Raw genomic sequence first — 22,063 nt, 5'->3', positions numbered from 1 at the left:
ATACAGATGTCTTAGCTGAGTACTGCGTCCAGCTCTGGGGCCCCCAACATAAGAAGGACATGGACCTGTTGGAGTGGGTCCAGAGGAGGGCCACGGAGATGATGAGAGGGCTGGAGCACCTCGCCTGTGAGGACAGGCTGAGAGGGTTGGGGTTGTTCAGCCTGGAGAAGAGAAGGCTCCAGGGAGACCTTATAGCCCCTTCCAGTACCTAAAGGGGGCCTGCAGGAAGTTTGGGGAGGGACTCTATCAGGGAGTGTAGTGATAGGATGAGGGGTACCAGTTTTAACCTGAAAGAGGGGAGATTTAGATGAGATATTAGGAAGAAATTCTTTACTGTGAGGGTGGTGAGGCACTGGAAGAGGTTGCCCAGAGAAGTTGTGGCTGCCCCATCCCTGGAAGTGTTCAAGGCCAGGCTGGACGGGGCTTTGAGCAGCCTGGTCTAGTGGGAGGTGTCCCTGTAGGCGGGGGGGAGACAACAGGGGGGTTGGAAGTAGATGATCTTTAAGGTCCCTTCCAACCTGAACCCTTCTATGATTCTATGATGATCTTTTAAGAGGTTGCTATCAAAAGCAAGTATCCCATTTCTACAGCTGAGAAGAAATAGTATTCAGTCCCTTATATGTCCCTTTTGCCAGATGCACTGGAGAGATGTAGGCCTGACATGAGGACTGAAATGCTCCTTTTTGTTCAGGCTTGGCTTCCGCAGTCAGTGGCGAGGCATTTGTGTGGTGTTCCGGGGGAATTGCGATTGGCCTGGATATGTGACATTTGGTTTAAATTGTCATTTCCTTTGTATTTTAGCAACTGCCTTCAGCAGTCATGTTGTGAAGTGTCTAGCCTGGCATGATGTGAAGGAAGACTCTCTATCTTCCCTTCAATATTTGCACTTTAATTAGACAGAAATAAAATTCAGACAGCTTTATATTAATGATCAAATGAAATCCACGCTGAAATCCTCTCTGAGGAGTTCCAGGGTATTTTTTTGTACCATAATGCCTTCTTGTAGAATGTCATTAGGGAGCTGTATGTATTTTTGGGGAAATAGTAATTGAGAAAAAAGTGAAAAAAGTTGTCTTTTACAGTCCTATCCTCTGGATGCAGACAGTCTCTTGAGATGCCTTGACTTTAAAACAAATATAGTTCTAATTTTCTCCTTCCATTTTGTGATTAAGCAAAGACTGAAGTTTTTTGAACTCAGTATTTCATTTAGCCTAACAGTAATCAGCCGTTCCCCACAGCACACCCTCTTAAAAACCAAGCAATTTGAATACAAACGCACCGAGGAGCTCAGTGTCTGCACTGCGGTCGCAGATGTGGGGACCCAGCGATTGCACAAGCTCCATCTCCCCCAGGAGACGAGAGTTTTTGTTGCAGTGTGGGGCCGGAGGAGAGGTGATCCCATGGAATTTCCTTTAGGAAGTGGGGGCGAGGGAGGAGAGGAGAGTGGAAGGAATGTTTCAGCTGCAGCTGCTAGTAAAAGAAGCACTAGGAAAACAGATTGGTAAAAGTTAACCGCCATCGAAGATCTCTCGTTGGAAAACAAAAAGCAGATTTGGTAATGTGGGGCCTGTAAAATCTGTGTGTTTGCAAGTCTGCAGGTATTTGTTGTAGGGGGATGGAACCCTTGTTCCCTATCCCCGAGCCATAGGAAAAAAAATGTCCTGTGGCAGCTGGTGGAATGCCTTTGATCAGGGTCCCCTCCCGAGCTTCCCCATGGCAGGGGCCCGTCTCAGATGGGACGTGGTAGCACCGCAGTTATTCATCGAAATAACCGGTAATTCAAGAACATTTTGAAGGGGATTGGTTAATTTCGGTGAACTACTGAATATGTTAATGAGTACTAATCAGGCTCTATAGTGGGTTCCATGATGCAGATGCCAAAACCTGTCCCTTCTGTTAGAGACCGCTGAGGCAGACTCCTCAGTCAGAAACCATTTCAGAATTGAATCAGCTTAGAGCCTAAGTTGATTTCTGCCCCAGCGTGCTTACATTAAACTTGCCCTTTTTCTCAGGATACCATTCAGCATAGAAAGCAGGATCGGTATTTGCAAACAGATTCTTTTATCTAATGTCTAATATCTCATGTGGTTTCACGTAACTCATAGAAATCTCATGAAGTCTTGACTTTGTTTGCTAAAGGTTAGTTCTGCTTACCTCTGATTTCTGTAATGTTAACTCCTTGAAATGAAAAAATGAGCCGTCTGATGTTGACACATTATAAGACCAGTTATTTCTTTTGTAACCTTTCAATTTTTTTTTCCCCTCACATTGCAAAGCTGCATTTAGGGTTGAGAAAGTAACACTCCCATATTGTATGCAACCCAGAAAATAAATATCCATAGCAAATATAAATTCAGATGCTACTACCTCAAATGAAACTTGTAATTGAGGAAAAAAAGGGAGAAAAATCAGTGCTTATTCTTCTCCACAACTTCTACCCTAAAATTCTACCTTGTTTTGACATTTAAAAAATGTGAGCTGCCTCAGTTCAGTTTGAGCAGTGCCTTACTGAAGACTCAGACCAACCCTGTAGAAAATTAAATTTCTAAAGGGCTGCTGGGAGAAGAAATAACGTTTGATCATTTAAATATCTAATCTTTGCAGTCAGATGTGCAGTACTTGGGGGAAAAAAAGTCAAATTTTAATTTGAGTGTTGATAATATGATATGTGGACACAGAGCAAAAAACACCGATGAAGAACACAAAAAAAGAAAACATTGATTTGGGATCTGTTCTGACACCGTTACTAGTACAAATATTCCTCTTGAAATAACCTGTGTGAGTTGAGTTAATCATTAAAAGAATCAGTTTTGGTGGAAGAAATGTGTTCTGAAATCTACTCCTGTCCTGCCTCTTCCATTTCAGTTTCTTCTGTTACTTGCTTTAATCTCTTTATTTTCCTGAAAGAGGAAAAAATTGTAATCTGTTGCTTTACTGCCACAAGAGAAATCCCCCAAGATAAACATTGTGTTTTATTTAACTAATTTTTTGAGTATTAAAAATGACATTTAATTAATTGATCATTTTGGTCCTTTTAATTGAAGTATATTATGCCCAAATGTTGTGGGTTGTGGGTTTTTTTTCCTATTCTGTGCAGTTTTGTAGTTGTACATACTAGCTTTTTAAAGATAGAGTATGGATCAGAATTTTTGCCTAGAAGAACTTGGTTGACCTAATGTGTTACACATTATCAGTATTTCAAATCCTAGTGCTGCTTTTTGGCTTAGACGTAGTCACTAAGTCACTTAGACAGCTTTCACAAGTCTGTCAAAATATCAGCAATTATTCTAGTGCATTAATAAGGAGTTTTCCTTTAATGTCTGAGTGAATGCAGTCGTGAAATAAGTGTTACGTTAATAGGAGATCTAAAAGCAGGAGGAAAAAAAGAAGCTTCATAACAGGGTAATACAAATACTGGAGGAATCTCAAATCTTTTATTTGCAAACCCTAAATGTCAGAAATAAAATGATCTAAACACTGGAAAAAGAGTCAAGATACTTTCTGGTTTCAAGAACTCTGCTGGTAGAGTAACTGAAGAGCTTTTGGAGCGTGGGGACCAGCAGAGTTTTACAGTTCCATACACAGTTTTATTTAGTATGTATGTAGAATCACCAAGGAACTGGTGTGTTAACAAAACCCTGGTGTAGAACAGAAACGCTTACCCATGCCCAAAGATGATGGCAAGGTTGACTCCTGCTTGTTTGCAGTGTGCTTGCAAAGGCCTGATCCTGGAAAGCCAGGAGCCCCTGCAGGAGCCCGCAGCTCCTAGTGCCAGCGTGAGGGTTTAAAACCATTTAGCACTCCATGGCATGGACTTAGAATTTGTTTGATAGCGAAGGCTGAGCTTTTCAGCTACATAATTGCACAGTGCCAGATAAACTCCACGGTCTCTAGTTCTTTCTCTTGGTGTTGGTTGTTCTTTTTTTTTTTTTTCTTTTTTCTTCTTTTCAACGTGTAGTGGTGCCTTACCCCAAGGCAGAAATCTCCCCCATGTTAAGTCTGAATGCCTTGGCTGCGTTCTGGAGAAACTGTTTGGCAGAGAGAAGAGAGACTTTTTCCCTCCAAAGCCTGAGGGTGTCAGCGTGGTGGGGCATCCAGCAGAGCTGATGTAGCAGTGTGCATTTCCTTCCACACATCACCGTTTGTAGTACTGTGATCTGAAAAGGAGTGTTTGTAAATCATCTGCTGCTCTTTTTTTTTTTTTTTTTTTCCCCTCCAGATATCCTGTATTCAACCCCCTACATTTCCCACGCTTGAAGGTACTTGTTTTTATTGTGTGGCAGGCCGTGTCTTAACTTTATTGTTAAGGCTTTTTTATTTGTTGCCAAAAGTCAATTTGCTATATTTTGGAGATCTTCATTGCTGAGAGAGAACGTGTTGCTCAGTGTTCCTTTTTCTCAGTGGTAGCTTCCAGGGCTCCCGTGTTGCCGGACAGAGGTACAGTGCTAGGAGCGAAAGGCCATTAGCCAGGACTGCTGTTGAAAACCATCCATCATCATACCAAGGCCTCAGCATGAATGTACTCTTTACTATGTAAATTAGGATCAGTTCTTTTTGAACATCTTCCAAATATTCAGAGCTATGACATTATAAAAATATACAATAATGTGTCCCAGTCTTCCATTCTTCCCAAGTGAATTGCATGTTACTTTGTTCCATGAAAAATTCTGAACTTTTTTCCACCCATTTTATTAATTGCTTATTCAGTTAAATATTTATTAATTCTCTTTGAAGTCTAGGACACTCACTCTGAATTACGCAGTTTCCCAGATGTCATTAAATATTTTGAAAAGAGGGGCACTCCCAGGAAGAGGGGACAGCCCTGACTGTCACTGGTCAACTGTTTCCCATCTAACACTTGAACTGAGATTGAGATGGGAGTCTAAGGAGCACAGGCCTACTGTTTTGGATAACTGGATTGGGTAGAATTGGTAAGGTGCAAAAAGTAGGTGTGTTTCAGTACGTCACAGAAAGGCCCAAGTTGTTGAAATGTTCTTGGGTAGATAGCCAGGATAAGAAAACGTTTTGAGTCTGATTCCTTTTTGAAGAACAGGAAAGACAATTTTTTTTCCTTTTAAGTTTCCATTTAACCAATAAATTGCACTTTTTGAAGAAATGACCTGAAGCAGACCCTGCGTTGGTCTAAATCAGTATGGGACATGGGACTTCTGCTTCATTTGTGGTGACTCGTTTGGTCTTTTCCATCAAAGATGTTGCCCTTTTAATTGTTACTTAAAATTCATTGATCAGGTGACACTGTCTATATTCTCAAGATAGAGCCCTCCACCTGAACTCACTTGGGTCTGCTCACTTAATCAGAGGAGACTGGGGGTTTGGGCTTCTCCGTGCTTGTAGCTGAAAGGTGAACAGCAGCAAGACTTTACGTTTAAAGGTAGCTGGTTACTGACCAAGCATCCTAGTGACGTTTATATGGTGGATGTAGGTTTTGGGAACATTGTTAGTTTCTTTATCTCCTGGGATTAAAAAAATTAGATCATTTAATTAGAAACAGAACGGAATACATCTAAATATATAGCTGTAAAGCCAGATACTCAATTCTTTATAATTGGCTTGCCATGTACTTCACAATATACTAATAGAAACACTCGCAAAAAAGGGACCTACTGGTGTTTATATCATCACAACAAAAGTAGTTAAATTTTTGCCATGAAAAAGGGAAATTAGTTTTTGTTTCTCTGGATGAAAATTTAGAGGTTCCTGTGATAGAAGACATTTTAGTGCTGTTAGGGCATTTTAACTTTGCTCTTCTTTTCGTGGTAGTTAGTCTGCCTTTTTTTTTTTCCTTTCCTTAAGTGAAGGGGAGGGAAGGAAGCTTGAAGTGCAGAGGAAAGAGTAAATTTTTGTAATTTTATATTGTAGCCAGGAAGGAGTATTTCTGAGGACAATGTTTTCTTCTGCTCATTACTGTTCTTTCCAAACTTCTGCTTTGTTCAGTGGGACAGAATTTCCAGAAATTTTAATTGTTCCTCAGGGATTTAACTGGATTTGTATTTGGACCTCGGTCGCTGGTGTTCTGCCTTCTTCGGGATCTTATAGTTGTCTTCTGCTCATGCTTGTGCCAAAGATATTTGACAACTCTTGAGTTCGGCTTCTGCAGTGATGGAGGAAATGTGAGACTGTTTCTCTCAAGTTGCTTTCCTCTAGTGGTAGAAGTCAGCATTTGGCTGTGACAGTTCTCCTTTATTTTTTTGGCAGGCAGTTCTCTGACATTCTTGTTGCTGAGATCATCCCCACTAGGGCTTTCAGAAGAACATCTGACTGGGGCTCAAATTCTTCACCTTCTGCTGTTGTGACCATAGAGTATGTTACAGGAAAGGTCTCAGTCCTTTACCATTAATAATTAATTTGCTTCTAGATACCTTTTGTTGACTCCAAGATCTGTGAATTTGTGGTTTCTTTCTTTCACCGTGATTTGGTTTCATGTTGAGGGTGTGGGTTCTTTTAATCCCAAGGATAATTTAAGAGAAGAAAAGTATCATTAAATTACTGCAGCCTGAGTCAGAGTTGGTCTGTGAGTTTAGTTCCCTGGCCTTCCCACACAGCATTTCCGATATGCAGTGAGCTGAGGGTGTGCAGGAAAGACTGTAGAGTGACCTAGATACTGTTTAACTCTTTACTAATGAGTGGCTTTCTGACACTGGATATGGCCATTACGTCTTTGGATTCTCAGTCCTTTTCTGTGCCATAGCTGTATCCATTACATTTTCCTGTTTCTGAGTGGTTTTCATAGAAAATATTTTAAGTTTTCTATTTGGATTGGTTTAGACATCTTGTTTAGATAAATTGATAGGAAAAATTAGTAAATGAACTATTTTAGAATCTGAAGCACGGGTGCTGAGATTCGTCCTCCGTATAAGTTACAGCTTCTTTCAGATAGTACTTTATCACTCCTAAGAGAAAAGTTTGTTCTGCTGCCCTCTTGCAGGCAAAGAAATAGTCATCTCGGGCCCTCGATAATAAAAAAGGTCTGTAAAGTCCACAAACACTGTGACCACGTCATAGAAACTCCCTTGTTGGCGTATGTTGTTGAATCTGTTCGAGAAAGGTTGTGATACACCACTAACCTCGCTGGCTTTGGGCTTGCCTGTCAGCTTTGCTGTCGTGCAGTGGCTGGTTGATTTTTCTTGGCTCTGTATGAGAATGTGTTTTTTGAATAGTCCCTTCTGTGGCTGCTGGTGCTCTGGGTTCGTGAAACCGCCAAAGGGCTGCTCCTTTTAAGAAGCTTTGAATCCATGTCTGTTTAATGTAGATGCCATCCAAGCTTGCAGTTGATACAGCCAACTGGAGGACCCCAATTTTCTTTGAGCCCAGTTGACCCAGTCTTAAGTCACCCCTTTGCATAGATGCTTGTGAGTTGGGTTTTCCCTGCTAGGCTGGGATTAACCTCCCTTGTCGATGTTCTTCACTGTGAACCCCAGCAATCCATGTGCTTCCTTGGCCACACCAGCCAAAGTGCAGCCTGGGACACTGGATTTATCCTTACATGGTGGCATCTGACACAGTCATTATACGAAAGTCCCTGGAAATAAGGGTCTAGGGGATCACATTAGTTTCAGCCAGCTCGGGTACATTCTATGTGACAATCTGTTAGTGGGCAGTGTGCTGTGGCTGCAGGTCTGTCTGCAGCTCGGGGCTAAGAGCAGGCTGAATGTGCGGTGGTTCCAGAAGACTTCAGTTGTCCTTGGCTAGCTGCTCTAGTGATGGGATGAGAACAGGTTAATGGTGTTTTTAAAGAAAATGGTATATTTAAGCTACCAAAAGCAAATTTCCAGATAAGTGTCTATTACATTCTCTTTGCAAAACTGCAGAAATCAAACTCTGGCTCCTGCTTGCTTCAATCAATATTCAAAAGACTGTCTATCTTAAGCAGTGTGAAATGGAGGAAGTGTCACTGAATATGACCCTGACGCATCAGCCACAAAGGTTGCACTTTAGATTTTGTGCTACAGCTTGTGATTGCTCATCTATCTAAAATTTGGCAACAGATGGGTAGTATTTTTTCTTAATGCATAACACTCCTCTGTCCCTATCTCAGCACTTAATACTGCTGTGGACATCTTTTCAACAGAGCCGGGCAGTTAGAATCAATAATGTGGGAGCTGATGTTTCTGCTCAATAACATACAGCCACTTAAATGCCCTTCTGAAGTATTTTGACCCCTGGAGAGAACTACTTTAGCACAACCATTTTCCCTATTGAAATGGAGATATTTGCTATTCAGCGCAGCTGGGACTTGAGACAAGAGAAGCAGATTCAAATAAGGATCAAGTCTACATGCCGTGCTATTAAGGGGGCAAGGCCTTTGGAAGGTTTAGCAGTGATTTTGAATAATTTGTCCATTTAGTGCTGTTCTAGTATGAATGACATGACGTTACCAGAAATTAAAGGAGATCAGACTCTAATATTAATTGTACAGTTTCTTCATAATTCGGTGTTAATTCCAGTATAGAATAGCTGTTCAAAGCAGGATTTTACTATGAGTATTTCATAAAAGAAACACTGTTAAAATGCAGTTCAGAGGGACTGGAAGTTACTTGAATGTATTGGGTTTTTTGCTCTTCTGCCCTCCAGACAGAAGAGGGGCAGTCAGCGCTTTCCAAGATTGGGTGTTAAATTAATGCAAGATGCAGGTAAGAACAAATAGATATCTTTGTGTAGAAGGTATTTTAACCAGCAGGCCAGGTCTTGGATTCATCCTGTTAGCTTTGTGTTGTCTTAATATTACAAAAACAGAAGGAAAACATACAAAATATGCTGACATATTTTTAAAAAGTTATTGATGACAGGCATTATTCCAATGACCAAACACCTTTCATACCAGATAAATGTGAGAACAAGCACTATATATGTGTGTGTACATATATATGTATGTGCTTGTGTATATGTAGCTTAGACAATATGCGAGACAGTTTTTGGTTTTTTTTTTTTTTTTTTGTAGTTCAGAGTTGACAGATGGGTCAGGGTTTAGGAAATGGGATGTGGCTGAAAGTGCCCTTGTACTTTGGCAATCTCAAATCCCATGGTTTTCAAGACTGTGCCAACATGTTCTTTGGAGTGTCATTTATTTAAACTGAGGGTATAAGACTTGGTTAGCAACCTTCACTAGAAGTGAAATTAATAGGCAAGAATAAATTAAAGAGTAATCTTCTGCAAGTATACAGGCTTGTAGCATGAATAGGTCTCTATCCAGCTAGGAGGTAGACTAACACTAGCTAGGATTGTAGGCAGAATAGCACCTTTTGATTTATACTGTCTGACTAAAACAGGGGAAAAAAGTATTGGGAAATGTTGATAAATAATTTTATTTTCCCCTTGCCTTGTCCTTAATTCCCTCCCACAAGAAAAGGAAATATGCTTAGGGAAAGCCAAAATACAGGACAATGCATCATACGATGACAATGACTGAATTTGGCTTCCTTGGATGGAGGAGGAGGAATTGAAAAATAAAAGGTTTTCAGGTAGAGAGACTAATTTATGCTCCCAAGCTGATCTGTACTGTTTAGCACAGGGAAGAGAAAGGAGTTATAAATTATGAATAACAAGAACTGCTCTTTTATGTCTTCTTAGTTTTATTCTTTCAAGCTGTTAGTGTAGGCTCTGCAAAATTGGTGAGGCTGAAATTTGCCAAGATTTATGGTTGGGTGTAGAAATACTGCCTTACTTTCAGATTAAAACAGCTAGCAGTGGTAAATCAATACACGCACGTCTGCAGACTTGCCATGAGCTTGGCTTATAAATACATAGTAGCATTCTTCTGGTTTAATTTCTCATTTTCCCAAATCATTGTCTTGATTAGTGATCGTTTCTCAGAATGAAAAAAGAAGATAAAAGAAATTGCTAGACTGTAGAAATATTCCAGACTTGTAATTTGAATTTATTCGGAACTTTATTATTTTGCTTGCAAATGAAATATGATTTTCAAAAAAACACTGTATCTTTCATGGCTATGTGAAACTGTGGTCTCATATTTTTTTATATTCTTTCTGGGAGCCACAGGAACTATGATAATTTATTTTCAAAGAATATTGCTTCAGTTTTTGCTTTCAGTTGCGTGTGAAATGCAGATCTTTTTCAGTGCTTTACTCTTAACCCAGGTATTATTTGTGTCCACTCTGTAGTGTTAGGGTAAGAGCACAAGAAGGTGAGACCATTTGCTTTCTTAAAATAACATGGCGTTGTTCTTCCACCTTGTAGCTGTAGGAAACTGGAACCCCTTCCCATATACCTGAATAACCTTGTCAGTAGATGTACTGGCAAATTCCTGCAGAAAATGTAGGTTATCCTATGTTTTTTTGAGTAAGAACGATTCTAGTACTAAAAATTGGCTAAGCCAAGAATTCCAAATATCGTTACAGTTATTTATCTCTTTTTGTAAAATAAAGATTCTCCATAATTTGATCTCCTAAACTGGATGCTGAATGAGACAGGGTAGAAAAGTGCCGCCTGCTTTGTAAGGCAGGAATTCAGAGGCAGACATCTTGATTTTTTTCTAACGTTGTAGCATTTACTGATAGTTCCTTGTGCAAATGTCTTCATATATGTTAGTTGGTTTGTGATAATTTATGATAATTCTGAGATTTTTTGTTTGTGACTATCTGAGTAACTGCACAAATCATTTATTATCAATGATCCTCAGTTCAGCATCTTATGGTAAAATTTTCTATAATGCTTTCAGTGTAAGAGTACTTAATATAAATTACAATACAGTATATTAGAAGTAGAATAGTAGCAAATCGCTTTCTAAACCATTCAGTCTAATTTATGCACATCACTTCATATTCCACCCAACTCTGAAATATTTTTCTTAAAGAACAATGCCACATAATTTATAAGAAAAATGCAGAGAGATCTTTCCCTAATATTGGTCATCAAGCTCAGTAGAATGTTGGCAGGAAACAACACTTTTAATGTCAACCAGCTTTTGTGCCCCTGCGAACAGATATTTGACAATGTAACGTAACTCTGGGTAGTTCATACCTTTTAAAATACTTTGCGTATGAGTTTTCAAATGGGTAAATAGAAAAATTGCCTAAAAGCGTAGGCAAAAATAGGTTATGAAGTATTTACGTAGCTCTGCTGAACTGTTGATTTCATAAACTGTAAAGATGATGATAAACATAAACAGTTTCCTTTTCTGAAAGAATAGACACTATAGTTAATGCACTACTGTGATTTTTATTTTCTTTTTCTTCAGTTTAGGAGAAAAAAAGCTATGGCTACTTAGACGATACTTGCACTTCAAAGTGTGTCAAAGAGGGAAATCCGTTTGTGTTTCTGATAGGTTATTTATCCTGCTTAACCTATAAACTGTGAAGTAACAAGGCTACTGAACTGATAGATAGCCTAGCAGATGGTTCAGAGATTATGCTAAATCACCTCCGCTTGTCAGAAGCCAGGCTGGGTTACTGCAGGGACAGTGGCTGCAAGAAACACGGAAGGGGATCATTATTCTGTTTTCTAACAAACTGAGGTTTGTTGCTTGAAATTCCATTTTTCTTCACAGCAGGTGACATCTCGTGTCTTTACAGTTAAAACAGATACGTAATCAACAAATTTAGGACCAGCATGTTAGTATCCTGGCTTTCATAAGAAGCATTTGGATGATGAGAATCTTTAGGTGTCTATGAAATATGAAAGATGGTCTCCTGCGCAGTGCAAAAGTGCTCTGCCGCTTTCGCTCCTGTTGCTCTCTCCTTTTTCAGTGTCTAGAGCTGTTGCTTTGGTCTCTCCCTCCCATCAAGTCAAGCATTATTACCTTGCTAGCCTAGGAAAGATTAAATGGAAATTAAATACCATGTGATTATTAAGAAAAATCATGTTGCAGCTGAGCAAGGATAGGCCAAGATTTAGGGCTTTGTAAAAAAAAAAAAAAAAAAATCAAAAAATCTCACCCTGAAGAGTGGGTGATTATTAATAATAGTTCTGCCAAATATCTGTATTCACATTCTCAGTGGAGCGACTGAGACAACAGATGCCAATAAACTTCTCAGAGCCTAGAGATGAAGTTATGGGTTCATCTGTCTGAATTTGCCTTTTTTTTTTTTTTCTAAATTAACAAAAAAGCCCCAAACCAAACCTTACGTGAAGATTTTATACTTAGGTTTTTAAGTCTCTCATTATTTCATTCTATTGCTGTTGTGTTTTCCTCAAAGTAGCATCAGTTGAATTCTTCTCGATGCCTGCTAGGGAAGAATACAAGAGCCGCCCTCTCTAACTCCAAAAGCTCTTTGGGGACAAGCCTTCATAGATTTTTATTTTTATTTTCTTTCTCCATGATCGTGTCATCATAGTACTGAAGAATAACTGTTTTTTTCACATATTGCAACATTCTTAACCTTATAAACTAAAACAAAATAAACATGCCATTACTTTATTTGTTGATTTTTATATTGACAGAGAAAACACCTCTGCAGGGAATTGTTGGAAATCTGTTGGTTTAGTACACACTAGAAAGCTCCGTTAGGGATGCTCTTTTAGTGTCAGCTGTAATGTGTCTTAAACGTTTAAAATACTCAGAGATACTAAAAAAGGCAATTTTCCTCAGTTGTGCTAAATGAAAGGGCATTGTACAGTGGGTCGAGCTTTTAAGGTAATCAATTTGTTGTGCAAAAAGGAACACACTAATTGAAAATCCTTTGCAAAATGTCATAAAAATAGCTGTAGGATGTTAACAGGACTTTTTCCCCTTGACTTTCAGTCACCTTCTAAGGAATGGGTAGAGTTTCTTCACATCTCTACAAAGCAAGAGGAAGCAAACATTTCCTGATTCTAAAAACATTTCTCTATCCCCACAGCTCATCCTCGGCTAAACCAGGAAATAGCTACTCTTAAGAAAAACAAAATGGGTGTCTGAAAAATAATAATCTCCAAAATCTTCTTCCTGTGTGTCACTTTGCTATTTGTTAGAGTTTTCAATTCCTGTTTCTTTTTAGCTATGAAGTAGTTACATTTGTGTAGAGCTGGTACACTGTAAACCAAATATGTATTCATAAAATACCACTTTTTATCTGCTAAAATTAATACTGCCCAAGAAACGGAGAAGGCATTTGTTCACACTTCACCAAATTGTGTACGTCCATTATGCTGAGCATCTGCTCCTCTAATGATGGGTAACTGTAAGAGCTGATAGTATGTCTGGTTTTGCTACTTTTGATTACTTCTTAGTGAAATCTGAAATTGTATCCTACTGAGCCCGAAGAAAAGATGATTTATTCCAAAGTAATACTGGTTTGTACTAGTATTGGTAACTGCATCAGTAATGATGATGATATATGCTTTTATGCACTGATTCTTAATGAAAACACGAATATGCAAAAATTAAATGAAGAATGAAAGGTAGAGAGGTTGTGAAGAAAGCTTTCTTGGTATTGTGAAGAACTTACAGCAGGGTGTAAGCGAAAGATCTGTGGGATTGGGGTTTTTTGGGGGAGTGTTTTGTGTTGGTTTTCTTTTTTTTTTTTTTTTTTAGTACACAGATCCTAACTCATCAAGAATAGTCTTTACAGTAATGGACAACATGTAGTTTTAATCATGTTGTAAAGACTGTCAAAATAGTAGTTGGCTTCTGTAATAATAAATTCTAATTTATTTGGAGGTATTTTTTGTCTCACAAGTAAAATAATAATAAACAACAATGAGGACTTACTTGGATATTTGGGTATTTTGAAAATACCATCTTTCTCTCTGAAGTACCAGAGAGTCAGAGGGACATTTACTAAGAAAAAAGGGAGCTAGCTTTGTGTCAAAGCCACATAGGCATTGAAAAGAGTGTCATCAAAGCAGTGTTCTAACTTTTAATTTAGGTTCATATTTTGCAGATACTGAAAAACATAATCCAGTGCCTGAAATATGGCACATCTGGCTGAGCTGATTAACCCAGTGCTTGAATATCTGAGGCTAGTATAGGAAATTTTGCTGAATGAAGCAAATTAGCCAATTCTTTAACAATTTCAAAACACAACTTCTGCTAAACTAGATTGTGCATACCCATTTACTGTGCAAATAAAAATAAGAAACGTATAACTGCAACTTTTAATGTAATGTTTAATTATGCACTAAAAATGATTGGTCCCGCTTTTGGTGGTAGGGTACTCGTTTTGTTCTGGTAGCAAATCTTGAGGTTCATGATGGCCATAAAGCAACTGAGTGATTGCAAAGAGTTTCTCAAAGAACAGTGTGTCTTCCAACAACAGAAAACAAAATACGGACAAAATGTTCTCAGCAATGTCTACGCTAGGGCATAGATGTGGTGAAGAAGAATTTAAAAATGGAAACCATATGGTTTGATTCTGTTCTCCAAACTCAGTATTCTGCTGGATTAAATAAATTTCTTCGTCAAGTTTTTGTTAAGGTAACATTTACCCCTAATTGAATAGCAGGATTAGAGTAGGCTGTCACAAGGACTAGCGGTATGGTATTGACAATTATTTTCTGAAATTTCCCTTATTGGGAAATCAAAACTTTGATACATGCAGACACAACCCCCCCCGTGTTTATCTAAGCTTAAATGGGAGCAAGAGCTTCAGGTTCGGTACACCGCTTTCCCAAGATGCAGCAGAGAGAGGGAGATACGGGAGCCAGATAAAAACCTTTTGTATTGCTCAGAGGTGTTTTTTTGGATCCAGCAGAGAAGATTGCTGGGGCTGATTATGTTCCTTGGCTGTGCTGTTGGCTTCAAAATGCCCCAAACACTGGAAGAGCAGCGAGGCATGGGAGCCAGCTGTACCAAGTCAGCTCTTGCTGACTACTCCCTTGACTTTTTTCTTCTGGTACAGGGATTTTTCTGTGCTCCTTTTGCACTAGGTGGTATAGAGGAGCTGAGAACTGCAACGTAGGTGGGTTTTTCCCATGGACTGCTTAGGTGCCTTCTCTTCAGGTCTCTCTTCAGAATGGGTTGGGCTTCCACATACTCAATGAGTGAGATGGACTGTGGTGGGGACTTGGCTATTAAGAGCGTTAGTTTCATGTAAATGTTTGAGTTGTACTGTTCAAAACAGAATACTCTGTGTTTGGGGGGGGGTGAGGATTCTCTCTTAAAAGGCGCACATCACTGATTTGCAGAAGTCAGTTTTTATTACGTGCATTTATTTAGGGTCGTACTAAAGGCTAATATTCCCTTTGAAGCAGGAATTTACTGTATTTAGGACATATGCAAGGTGCCCACTGACCATGTTGTACTGAATAAGACAATGTTTGACTAAGAAAGTTGTTTTTTCTTTTTGTTTGTTTGTTTTTTAAAAGCTGATTTACAGACTAAGAATCCCTACCTGCACGTTCTTTTTAGTATTACAGTTAGCATACAGGAGTTGCTTCGGTAGTATTTGCTTTATCCATTTTGTTCTAGTTATTTAGCCTAGCCTAAAGTAAGGTTTATTTTGATGTGGATCCATTCAGCAACCGCAATGTGTTTTAGGATTAACTGATCAGCTCTCCCCCATGACCCTCCTTGCCGGATCTGCCTGTTTGTTGTGCTCTCTTGTCTCTGGGTCACCTCATGAGAATATTGCCTCCCTACCGAAATTTTTACGTTCAGCCAGGTTCTCTTTCCTTTCACAATTCTACCTGATAGTAAGTTCATGTACTCAGAGCCACTTATATGTTATGAAATCCATGCCTGGTTTTACCACATGATTCTGGCTCTTGGAAATAAAGAGCATTCCATGAAGGGCAGTGATAAGATGCTAAGACGTGAAAATTAATCTAGAATAAACACAGAAGATATGTCGCATTGTTTCTGCATGGCAGAGGAGTTCTGACAGCACTGCAGTAATGCAAGGGATAACAGCAGGATCTCTAGGAATGCTCTTTTTACAGCTGGACTAGACTTAGGCAAAGAGAGAGCACTGCTCATCTTCAGCACAAAGTTCTGGACGGTTCAGGACGCAGCACCTAAGCAGCTCTAAAAGGCAAGGGCTTTCCACGGTAGCAGAGATCCATCCGGTGCGTTAGTGTCCGAGTCAACATCAGGTGGTAGAGAAACCCTTCAAAGCACCAGCTGGAAGACAGTTTGAAAGTCCTGCAAAGGGGAAAGCACTGTGAGCTTGGTGGTATGAGGTATATTACATTAAGCTACTGCAGGCAAAGATTTGAACAATTCATTCCAGACAACCCGTATCAAGCCTCTCACTGCCTGTTCTAATTGTACCTCCCCTAATGCACACACAGATAAGTTCTTTCAACACTCAAAATAGCACTTGTGGCAGAAACTCCAAGCTACTTCGTTCCCCATTCTTTGTCATGCTCATGATGGCATCTTATCGCCCTCACGTTTGCAAGTATGTTCGTTATACTAGCAGATGTACAAAGGGAGAAAAATAAACACTGGTTCGGTTTGATTCACGTACTTAAGTTTTCTGAGGATCCTTTTCCTTCATCATCATGGAAGTCACCAAGAGTGGGCTTCAGAGATGTTTTAAATGTCGAAAGTATTCCTAGCTATTTGTAATAAATCTGTCAGTGTGATTATTTGCACTGGGTTTGACCATGTTGCTGAAAAATGTGATTTTTAAAAAGTACTTGTTAATACTTTTCTTCAAGCTTTCCACTTCAAAAGTATCTAATAGTAAGGTATGGTGCTGTGTTTTGACATCCATGTTGCCTGGTAGTAGATCTTAGGGCAGCTGAGTAGGTGGGGTTACACAAAGAGAGTGTAATGGGCAGCAGTAAGCATTATCCTATTAAGGAGCAGTTCTGTTTATCTTCCTAACTTGGCTTTTGAACAAGTTCGTTCTTTATCTTGTATCCAAATACACATTTGTATTGGCGTTCTGTACTATAACGATAGTTTGTACACTGGTACATAGACTGTTACTGAACATACCCCTTTTAATCCCATAACCAATGTACTCTGGCAATTATTTACCTGCCTCTTACTCAAGCCTTCTCTTCCTTTATATATTATAGAATCACAGAATGTGTTGGGTTGGAAGGGACCTTTAAAGGCCATCTAGTCCAACCCCCTGCAGTAAGCAGGGATCTCTTCAACTAGATCAGGTTGCTCAGAGCCTCATCAAGCCTGGCCTTGAATGTCTCCAGGGATGGGGCCTCCACCACCTCTCTGGGCAACCTGTTCCAGTGTCTCACCACCCTCGTTGTAAAGAACTTCATCCTAATGTCTAATTTGAACGTACCCTGCTCTAGTTTAAAACCATTGCCCCTCATCCTATCACTACATGCCCTTGCAAACAGCCCCTCCCCAGCTTTCCTGTAGGCCCCCTTCAGGTACTGGAAGGGGCCATAAGGTCTCCCTGGAGCCTTCCCTCCTCCAGGCTGAACAACCCCAACCCTCTCAGCCTGTCTTCACAGGCGAGGTGCTCCAGCCCTATGATCATCTTCATGGCCCTCCTCTGGGCCTGCTCCAACAGGTCCATGTCCTTCTTGTGCTGAGGGTTCCAGAGCTGGACGCAGTACTCCAGGTGGGGTCTCACGAGAGTAGAGTAGAGGGGGAGAATCACCTCTCTCGATCTGCTGGCCAGAGAGGTGATTCTCCCCCTCTACTCTGTTAATATTAGTTAACATTGATACAAGTTCTGTATAGAAAAGAGATGCAAAGCTGAAAGCATCTTTCCATCTCTAAAGATAAGTCATACTAAAGAGAAAATGTGTTAACAACACAACACTCAACTCCCCCCCCCCCCCCCCCCCCCCCCCGCCCAAATTCCCAAAAAAACACCTCTGTTGCTGCTGAACATTTATTTGATGTTATTTTTGGGAGAAAAATAACCTACTTAATAAGAAATACCTAGTTGCTTGTCACCAGCCAGATTAGCAATTATTTCTCAAGATTAGCACTTAATTTAAAAGAAAGCATATTTTAAAAAACTGCTTCAGAAGAGAAGGAATAAGCAATCACCAGTCACTGTAGAAGTGATTCTGCCAGCCATGAGAGATGTGCCCTGCCTTAGGTAGACTTACTATGTCTCACCAAGCATGCAGTAAGGCTTTGGAGCAGAAGATTAGCCTCAGCAGGGTGCCTAAGATAACTAGATACGCATGAGCTTTGAGAGGAATGATGATCCTCAGGCAAGACCTACCACCATAGGCATTTTTGGAATGTAAGTTTTCTCTTGCTTGCTATATTTCTTTTTGTAAGCAGGCAATACGTATTAGTTTGCGCCATGACTCTGATGTGTTTTATAGCTCATTGATTTCTGGTGGGTCCTGGATTGGAGTTGCACCTAACAAATAAGCAGTTGAATGCAGGAGCCTGTGTTAACAGCAGTATTAGGACTGCAGAATTCGGGAGGAAGGAAGTAGATTGTCATGGTGGTGAACATTTGAAGGAAGCACTTAAGAGGAACTGCAAGGACTAATTTCCCCTGATATCAGACCATGTGGTGGGAGCAAGTAGGGGATGTACCCCTCTGCCCGGGCTGAGGTGGGGTAAAACGGCATTTCTGTGCTTCTTGGCATGGCAGGCACTTGGGAGGAGTATTCACAGGGAAAATCATAGAAGCAATCCTGGCGATAGCTGCTATTGTTATACGGGTTCTCCAAATCGTTCCTAGACTCACACTGCTGAAACTTCTTGGCAGTCTCCCATGGCAGCTGGTTCCTTGCAGGAACCGTGCTATCTAGGACAGTGGGTTAAATCACTAGTGGTCTTGCACATTGGAAGATGTACAACTGCATAAAGTGGTTGTAAAGAACAGACATGCAAACACATGTTTATGGGCTGGTGTGCGTCAGCATCTGTGGGCCAGGGCAGTCAATAGCCAGTCCCTGCCTCCCCTCCCTGACCAAACTGGCTGAGGGTTGCAGGTACTTTGTTTACATAGGTACCCAGTGCTGTAGTTTTATACCACCACCACTTTCTACACTTTCAAGAACTGAAACAGTAGCAGTAACAAGATCATCTTTCAGAGATTTTTTTTTTTCCCACAAAAGGTTATGTAGCTCTTCGCTTTAAGAAGCTTAGTGAAGGTGATAGGGTATGGAGAGTGCTGGCCATCAAGTACAAGGCTGGGTCCAGGCAACTTGGGGCGTAAGAGTTCAGTGGATCTTGAAGAGCGCAGTCCCTGAACAGTTTGCCTCTCTTATTTATAGCATGTGTGTTTACTCTGCACTCTGAAAAATTCTGGAGAAAGTTTCAGAAGTTTTGACTTAGAAGGTATAGAGCTTTCCAAATGGAATGATGTATTTGGAAAACAAGTGTCACTAATACTACTCCCAACTATCAGGCACAATTTCTATTGCTTTATTACAGCTTCTAGCATAGTATATTTAGATATGCACTGATTTTCATTGACACACATTTTTTAGGCTATAGGTGGATAGTTCTATTTTATATCAGTATAGATGCTCACAGCTTCAGATACAGTAAGGAAGCCAACACCTAGTGGCTACTGTCCCAGGTTTACCCCCTTGCAACTATTTGAAGCCATACAAAAACTCACGGAATGAACAGAAGGCACTTGAAACTGTTCACAAAGAGTGATAACTGCACTGAAACATGTATTCAAATGTTCTTTAAGGGGAAAGTACTTTGTAAATAGGCTTCATCCTTGAATAACTGTCACTTTGCAAGTGATTTGAGTACTCTTAACCAACTAAGCTTAACTTTGTTAGGCTTCTTACATATTTTGACAAACTTTCAAGACTAATACAGCCACTGCAGAAATTGTGTTAGTTGTCATTTGAAATAGTATCTTTTTGAAATGATACTCACTCTGTGGAAGTTACATTTAGCAGGTGAACCAGCAAAACCTTTTTCTTCCCTGAATTCCGCTTTCTTACGCTGATAACATTTCTCATAACTTTCAGTTCATTTTGTGTTCTTGTACAATGATAAAGAACCTCTTGGCACACAGTGCTTAGGTATACCTCGTAACGTATTAAGTTACGTTATATGCTCATGTGAAAACAAACTCGTGTTGCATCGTTTCTGTCTTGTATCAGCAGCGTGTCAAATGTAGTTCACAAGCAAAGGGAGGAGGCTGTGGTAGGGAACTTGGGAAACCTGGGCGCTCTTTCCCATTCCACTGCAGGCCAGGCCAGTGGCTTTACTGAAATTTAAACTGGTATTTGACTTCCAAGGAACATTGCAAGTTTTCACCAGCAGCAACAAATTCTACTCTAAATTTGATCAAAAAACCTAATACTGATAAATTTTGCAAAGCGCTTCAGAAACAGCAGTCGTTCCCATAGCCGGGATTGCTGTCTGCCTGTTTCCCAGGCTTAATTGCTTTTACATCTCTGGGTGCTCACCTTTGGACTGCGTAGCAGATTGCCACCTGGAATACCCAGTTACTGAGAAGCTGAGGAACAGGCAATGAATGTGTTTTTCTTTAAAAAAAAAAAAAAAAAAAAAAATAAATGGAAGTTTTCCTGAGGGATATTTTGGTTTTAGTTGAAATTGTTTGCATTTTAATTTTCCATTTTAAAAATACAGAAAATTTGTTACCGCCTTTGCTGATCAGCTTTGGTAAATCTGACTTGCACTTGTCACAGAGTTTTTAATCTTTTGCAGTGGGAGGGGGAAGAGATAGCTAAGGTGGTTTTTTTGTGTTTATTTTTGTTTGTTTGGTTGGTTGGTTTTCTCCCTCTTGTGCCGTGTTAGTTAGCAAGCCTAGCACTGACAAGGCAGTTTGTCTGCTTTATCTGGTATCTATACTGAGAGAGTCCAAGCTTAGTCTAAAATGTGGTTTCTTGTACATAGCAGGATTTCAACTGTGTTGTATTCTTTTCTGTAGAGCACATTTTCACTGGCTTGTTTTGTGATCTGCTTTGCCACTAAGAACACAGGGGCAATAGAACAAGATCATGCTTGAAATTGTTGATCTTTATAATCACTTCTATCTACAGATGAGGTTTCGCTATATAATTATGTAGCCTATATATTATTCCATTTTGTTAAAAGTAAAGGGTAATAGGATATAAAATAATGCGAATTTGGTATCTGTTGTAATAGGCTATTTTTTTCTCATTTTCCTTACATATGTATGATACATTTTAGGTATGGGAAAATTGTGTCCACGAAGGCTATTTTGGATAAGACAACAAACAAATGCAAAGGTATGTATGTCTGCCTTTATATTACATTCATCTGAAAGACCTAATTGATTCTGTAAAATACCCTGCTGTTTAATTTTAAGTGCTCTCTACTCCCCTCCCTTTCTTCTTCCTAAACTAGTCTTACTCTTGCCCAGGGTCAGTGTATTCAGTACATTTGTTTCCAGCGGAGCTGGCAGACAGCCAGCGTCAGTGGTGCAGCCAAGCCGGAGTGAAGCTGCCACGCACAGTGCTGGCTGGCAGTTCGCCTCTATTTTAAAAACAAAAATGGAGCTAAAAGCAGCTTTTCCCCTTTTTTGCCTAGAGAAACTAGGGAAGCTTACAGAAGACCATTCAGCTGTACTGAGCATCTGAAAAAATTATATATCGTGGAAATCGGCTCCATTGATTAGAGTAGTTTAAAGCAACACTTAATTACACGTTCCAATCCTCTAATTGTGTTTTGTTATATGCAATTGAATGTATTGGGAGCAAAGAGAGGGTTCGTTTTCACCAAAGTAATTGCAGCTGGAAAAAAAATCTTCAAAGTCCTTTAGATAAGCTGGATACATCAGTTCACTGATTTTTGTCACTCCCTGCAATTACAGTGAGGTTGTATCCCAGCAATGTGCACGGTGGGAGAAGGTGTGGTAGCAGACGCCGAAATATCAGGTTTCAGGCTTTCTTTTTTAAATGAAGAGGATAATTTCTAAGCAAAGTGAAGAATTAAGTCAGGGGGTTTAGCAACGTTAATAACAGTAAAGCTCATGAATGAGCGTAAAGCTGATAGGCAGAGGCAGGAGAGGAGAGTTCATCATTAATTGAGACTCAGTTTTTCTGCAGGAGTTGGAAGCAGTGCAGGGGCATAGCTTCTTAGCTCCCCATCTTAAGCCATTAAGGGGGTGCTGACAGTTCAGAAACAGAAATTCCTAGAAATTTTTTTCCCAGCTTGTATGCAGATGTCATCTGCATATATGGTGACTAGGAAAGAGGAGGTGCCCTTTTCAATTATTTTAATTCATTAATACCTGTGACAGCGCTTAACTGATTTATT

The 22,063-nt window shown here is 39.9% G+C and overlaps 1 protein-coding gene across 5 annotated transcripts in view; it reads left to right on the top strand.

The window, feature by feature from the left end:
* RBMS1 (RNA binding motif single stranded interacting protein 1) overlaps positions 1-22,063 on the top strand; it is a 149,484-nt gene that overhangs the window by 87,356 nt on the left and 40,065 nt on the right. For all 5 annotated transcript variants that reach the window (XM_063340626.1, XM_063340625.1, XM_063340627.1 and 2 more), the window contains exon 3: positions 20,975-21,033. In XM_063340626.1, coding sequence (XP_063196696.1) covers positions 20,975-21,033 — 59 coding nt within the window. The remainder of the gene's footprint in view (positions 1-20,974; positions 21,034-22,063) is intronic.

Source organism: Chroicocephalus ridibundus, chromosome 7, assembly GCF_963924245.1.
Source record: "Chroicocephalus ridibundus chromosome 7, bChrRid1.1, whole genome shotgun sequence".
Classification (NCBI taxonomy): Eukaryota; Metazoa; Chordata; class Aves; order Charadriiformes; family Laridae; genus Chroicocephalus; species Chroicocephalus ridibundus.
The sequence above is the reverse complement of the archived record's forward strand: the minus strand, read 5'-3'. Positions and strand labels throughout refer to the sequence as shown.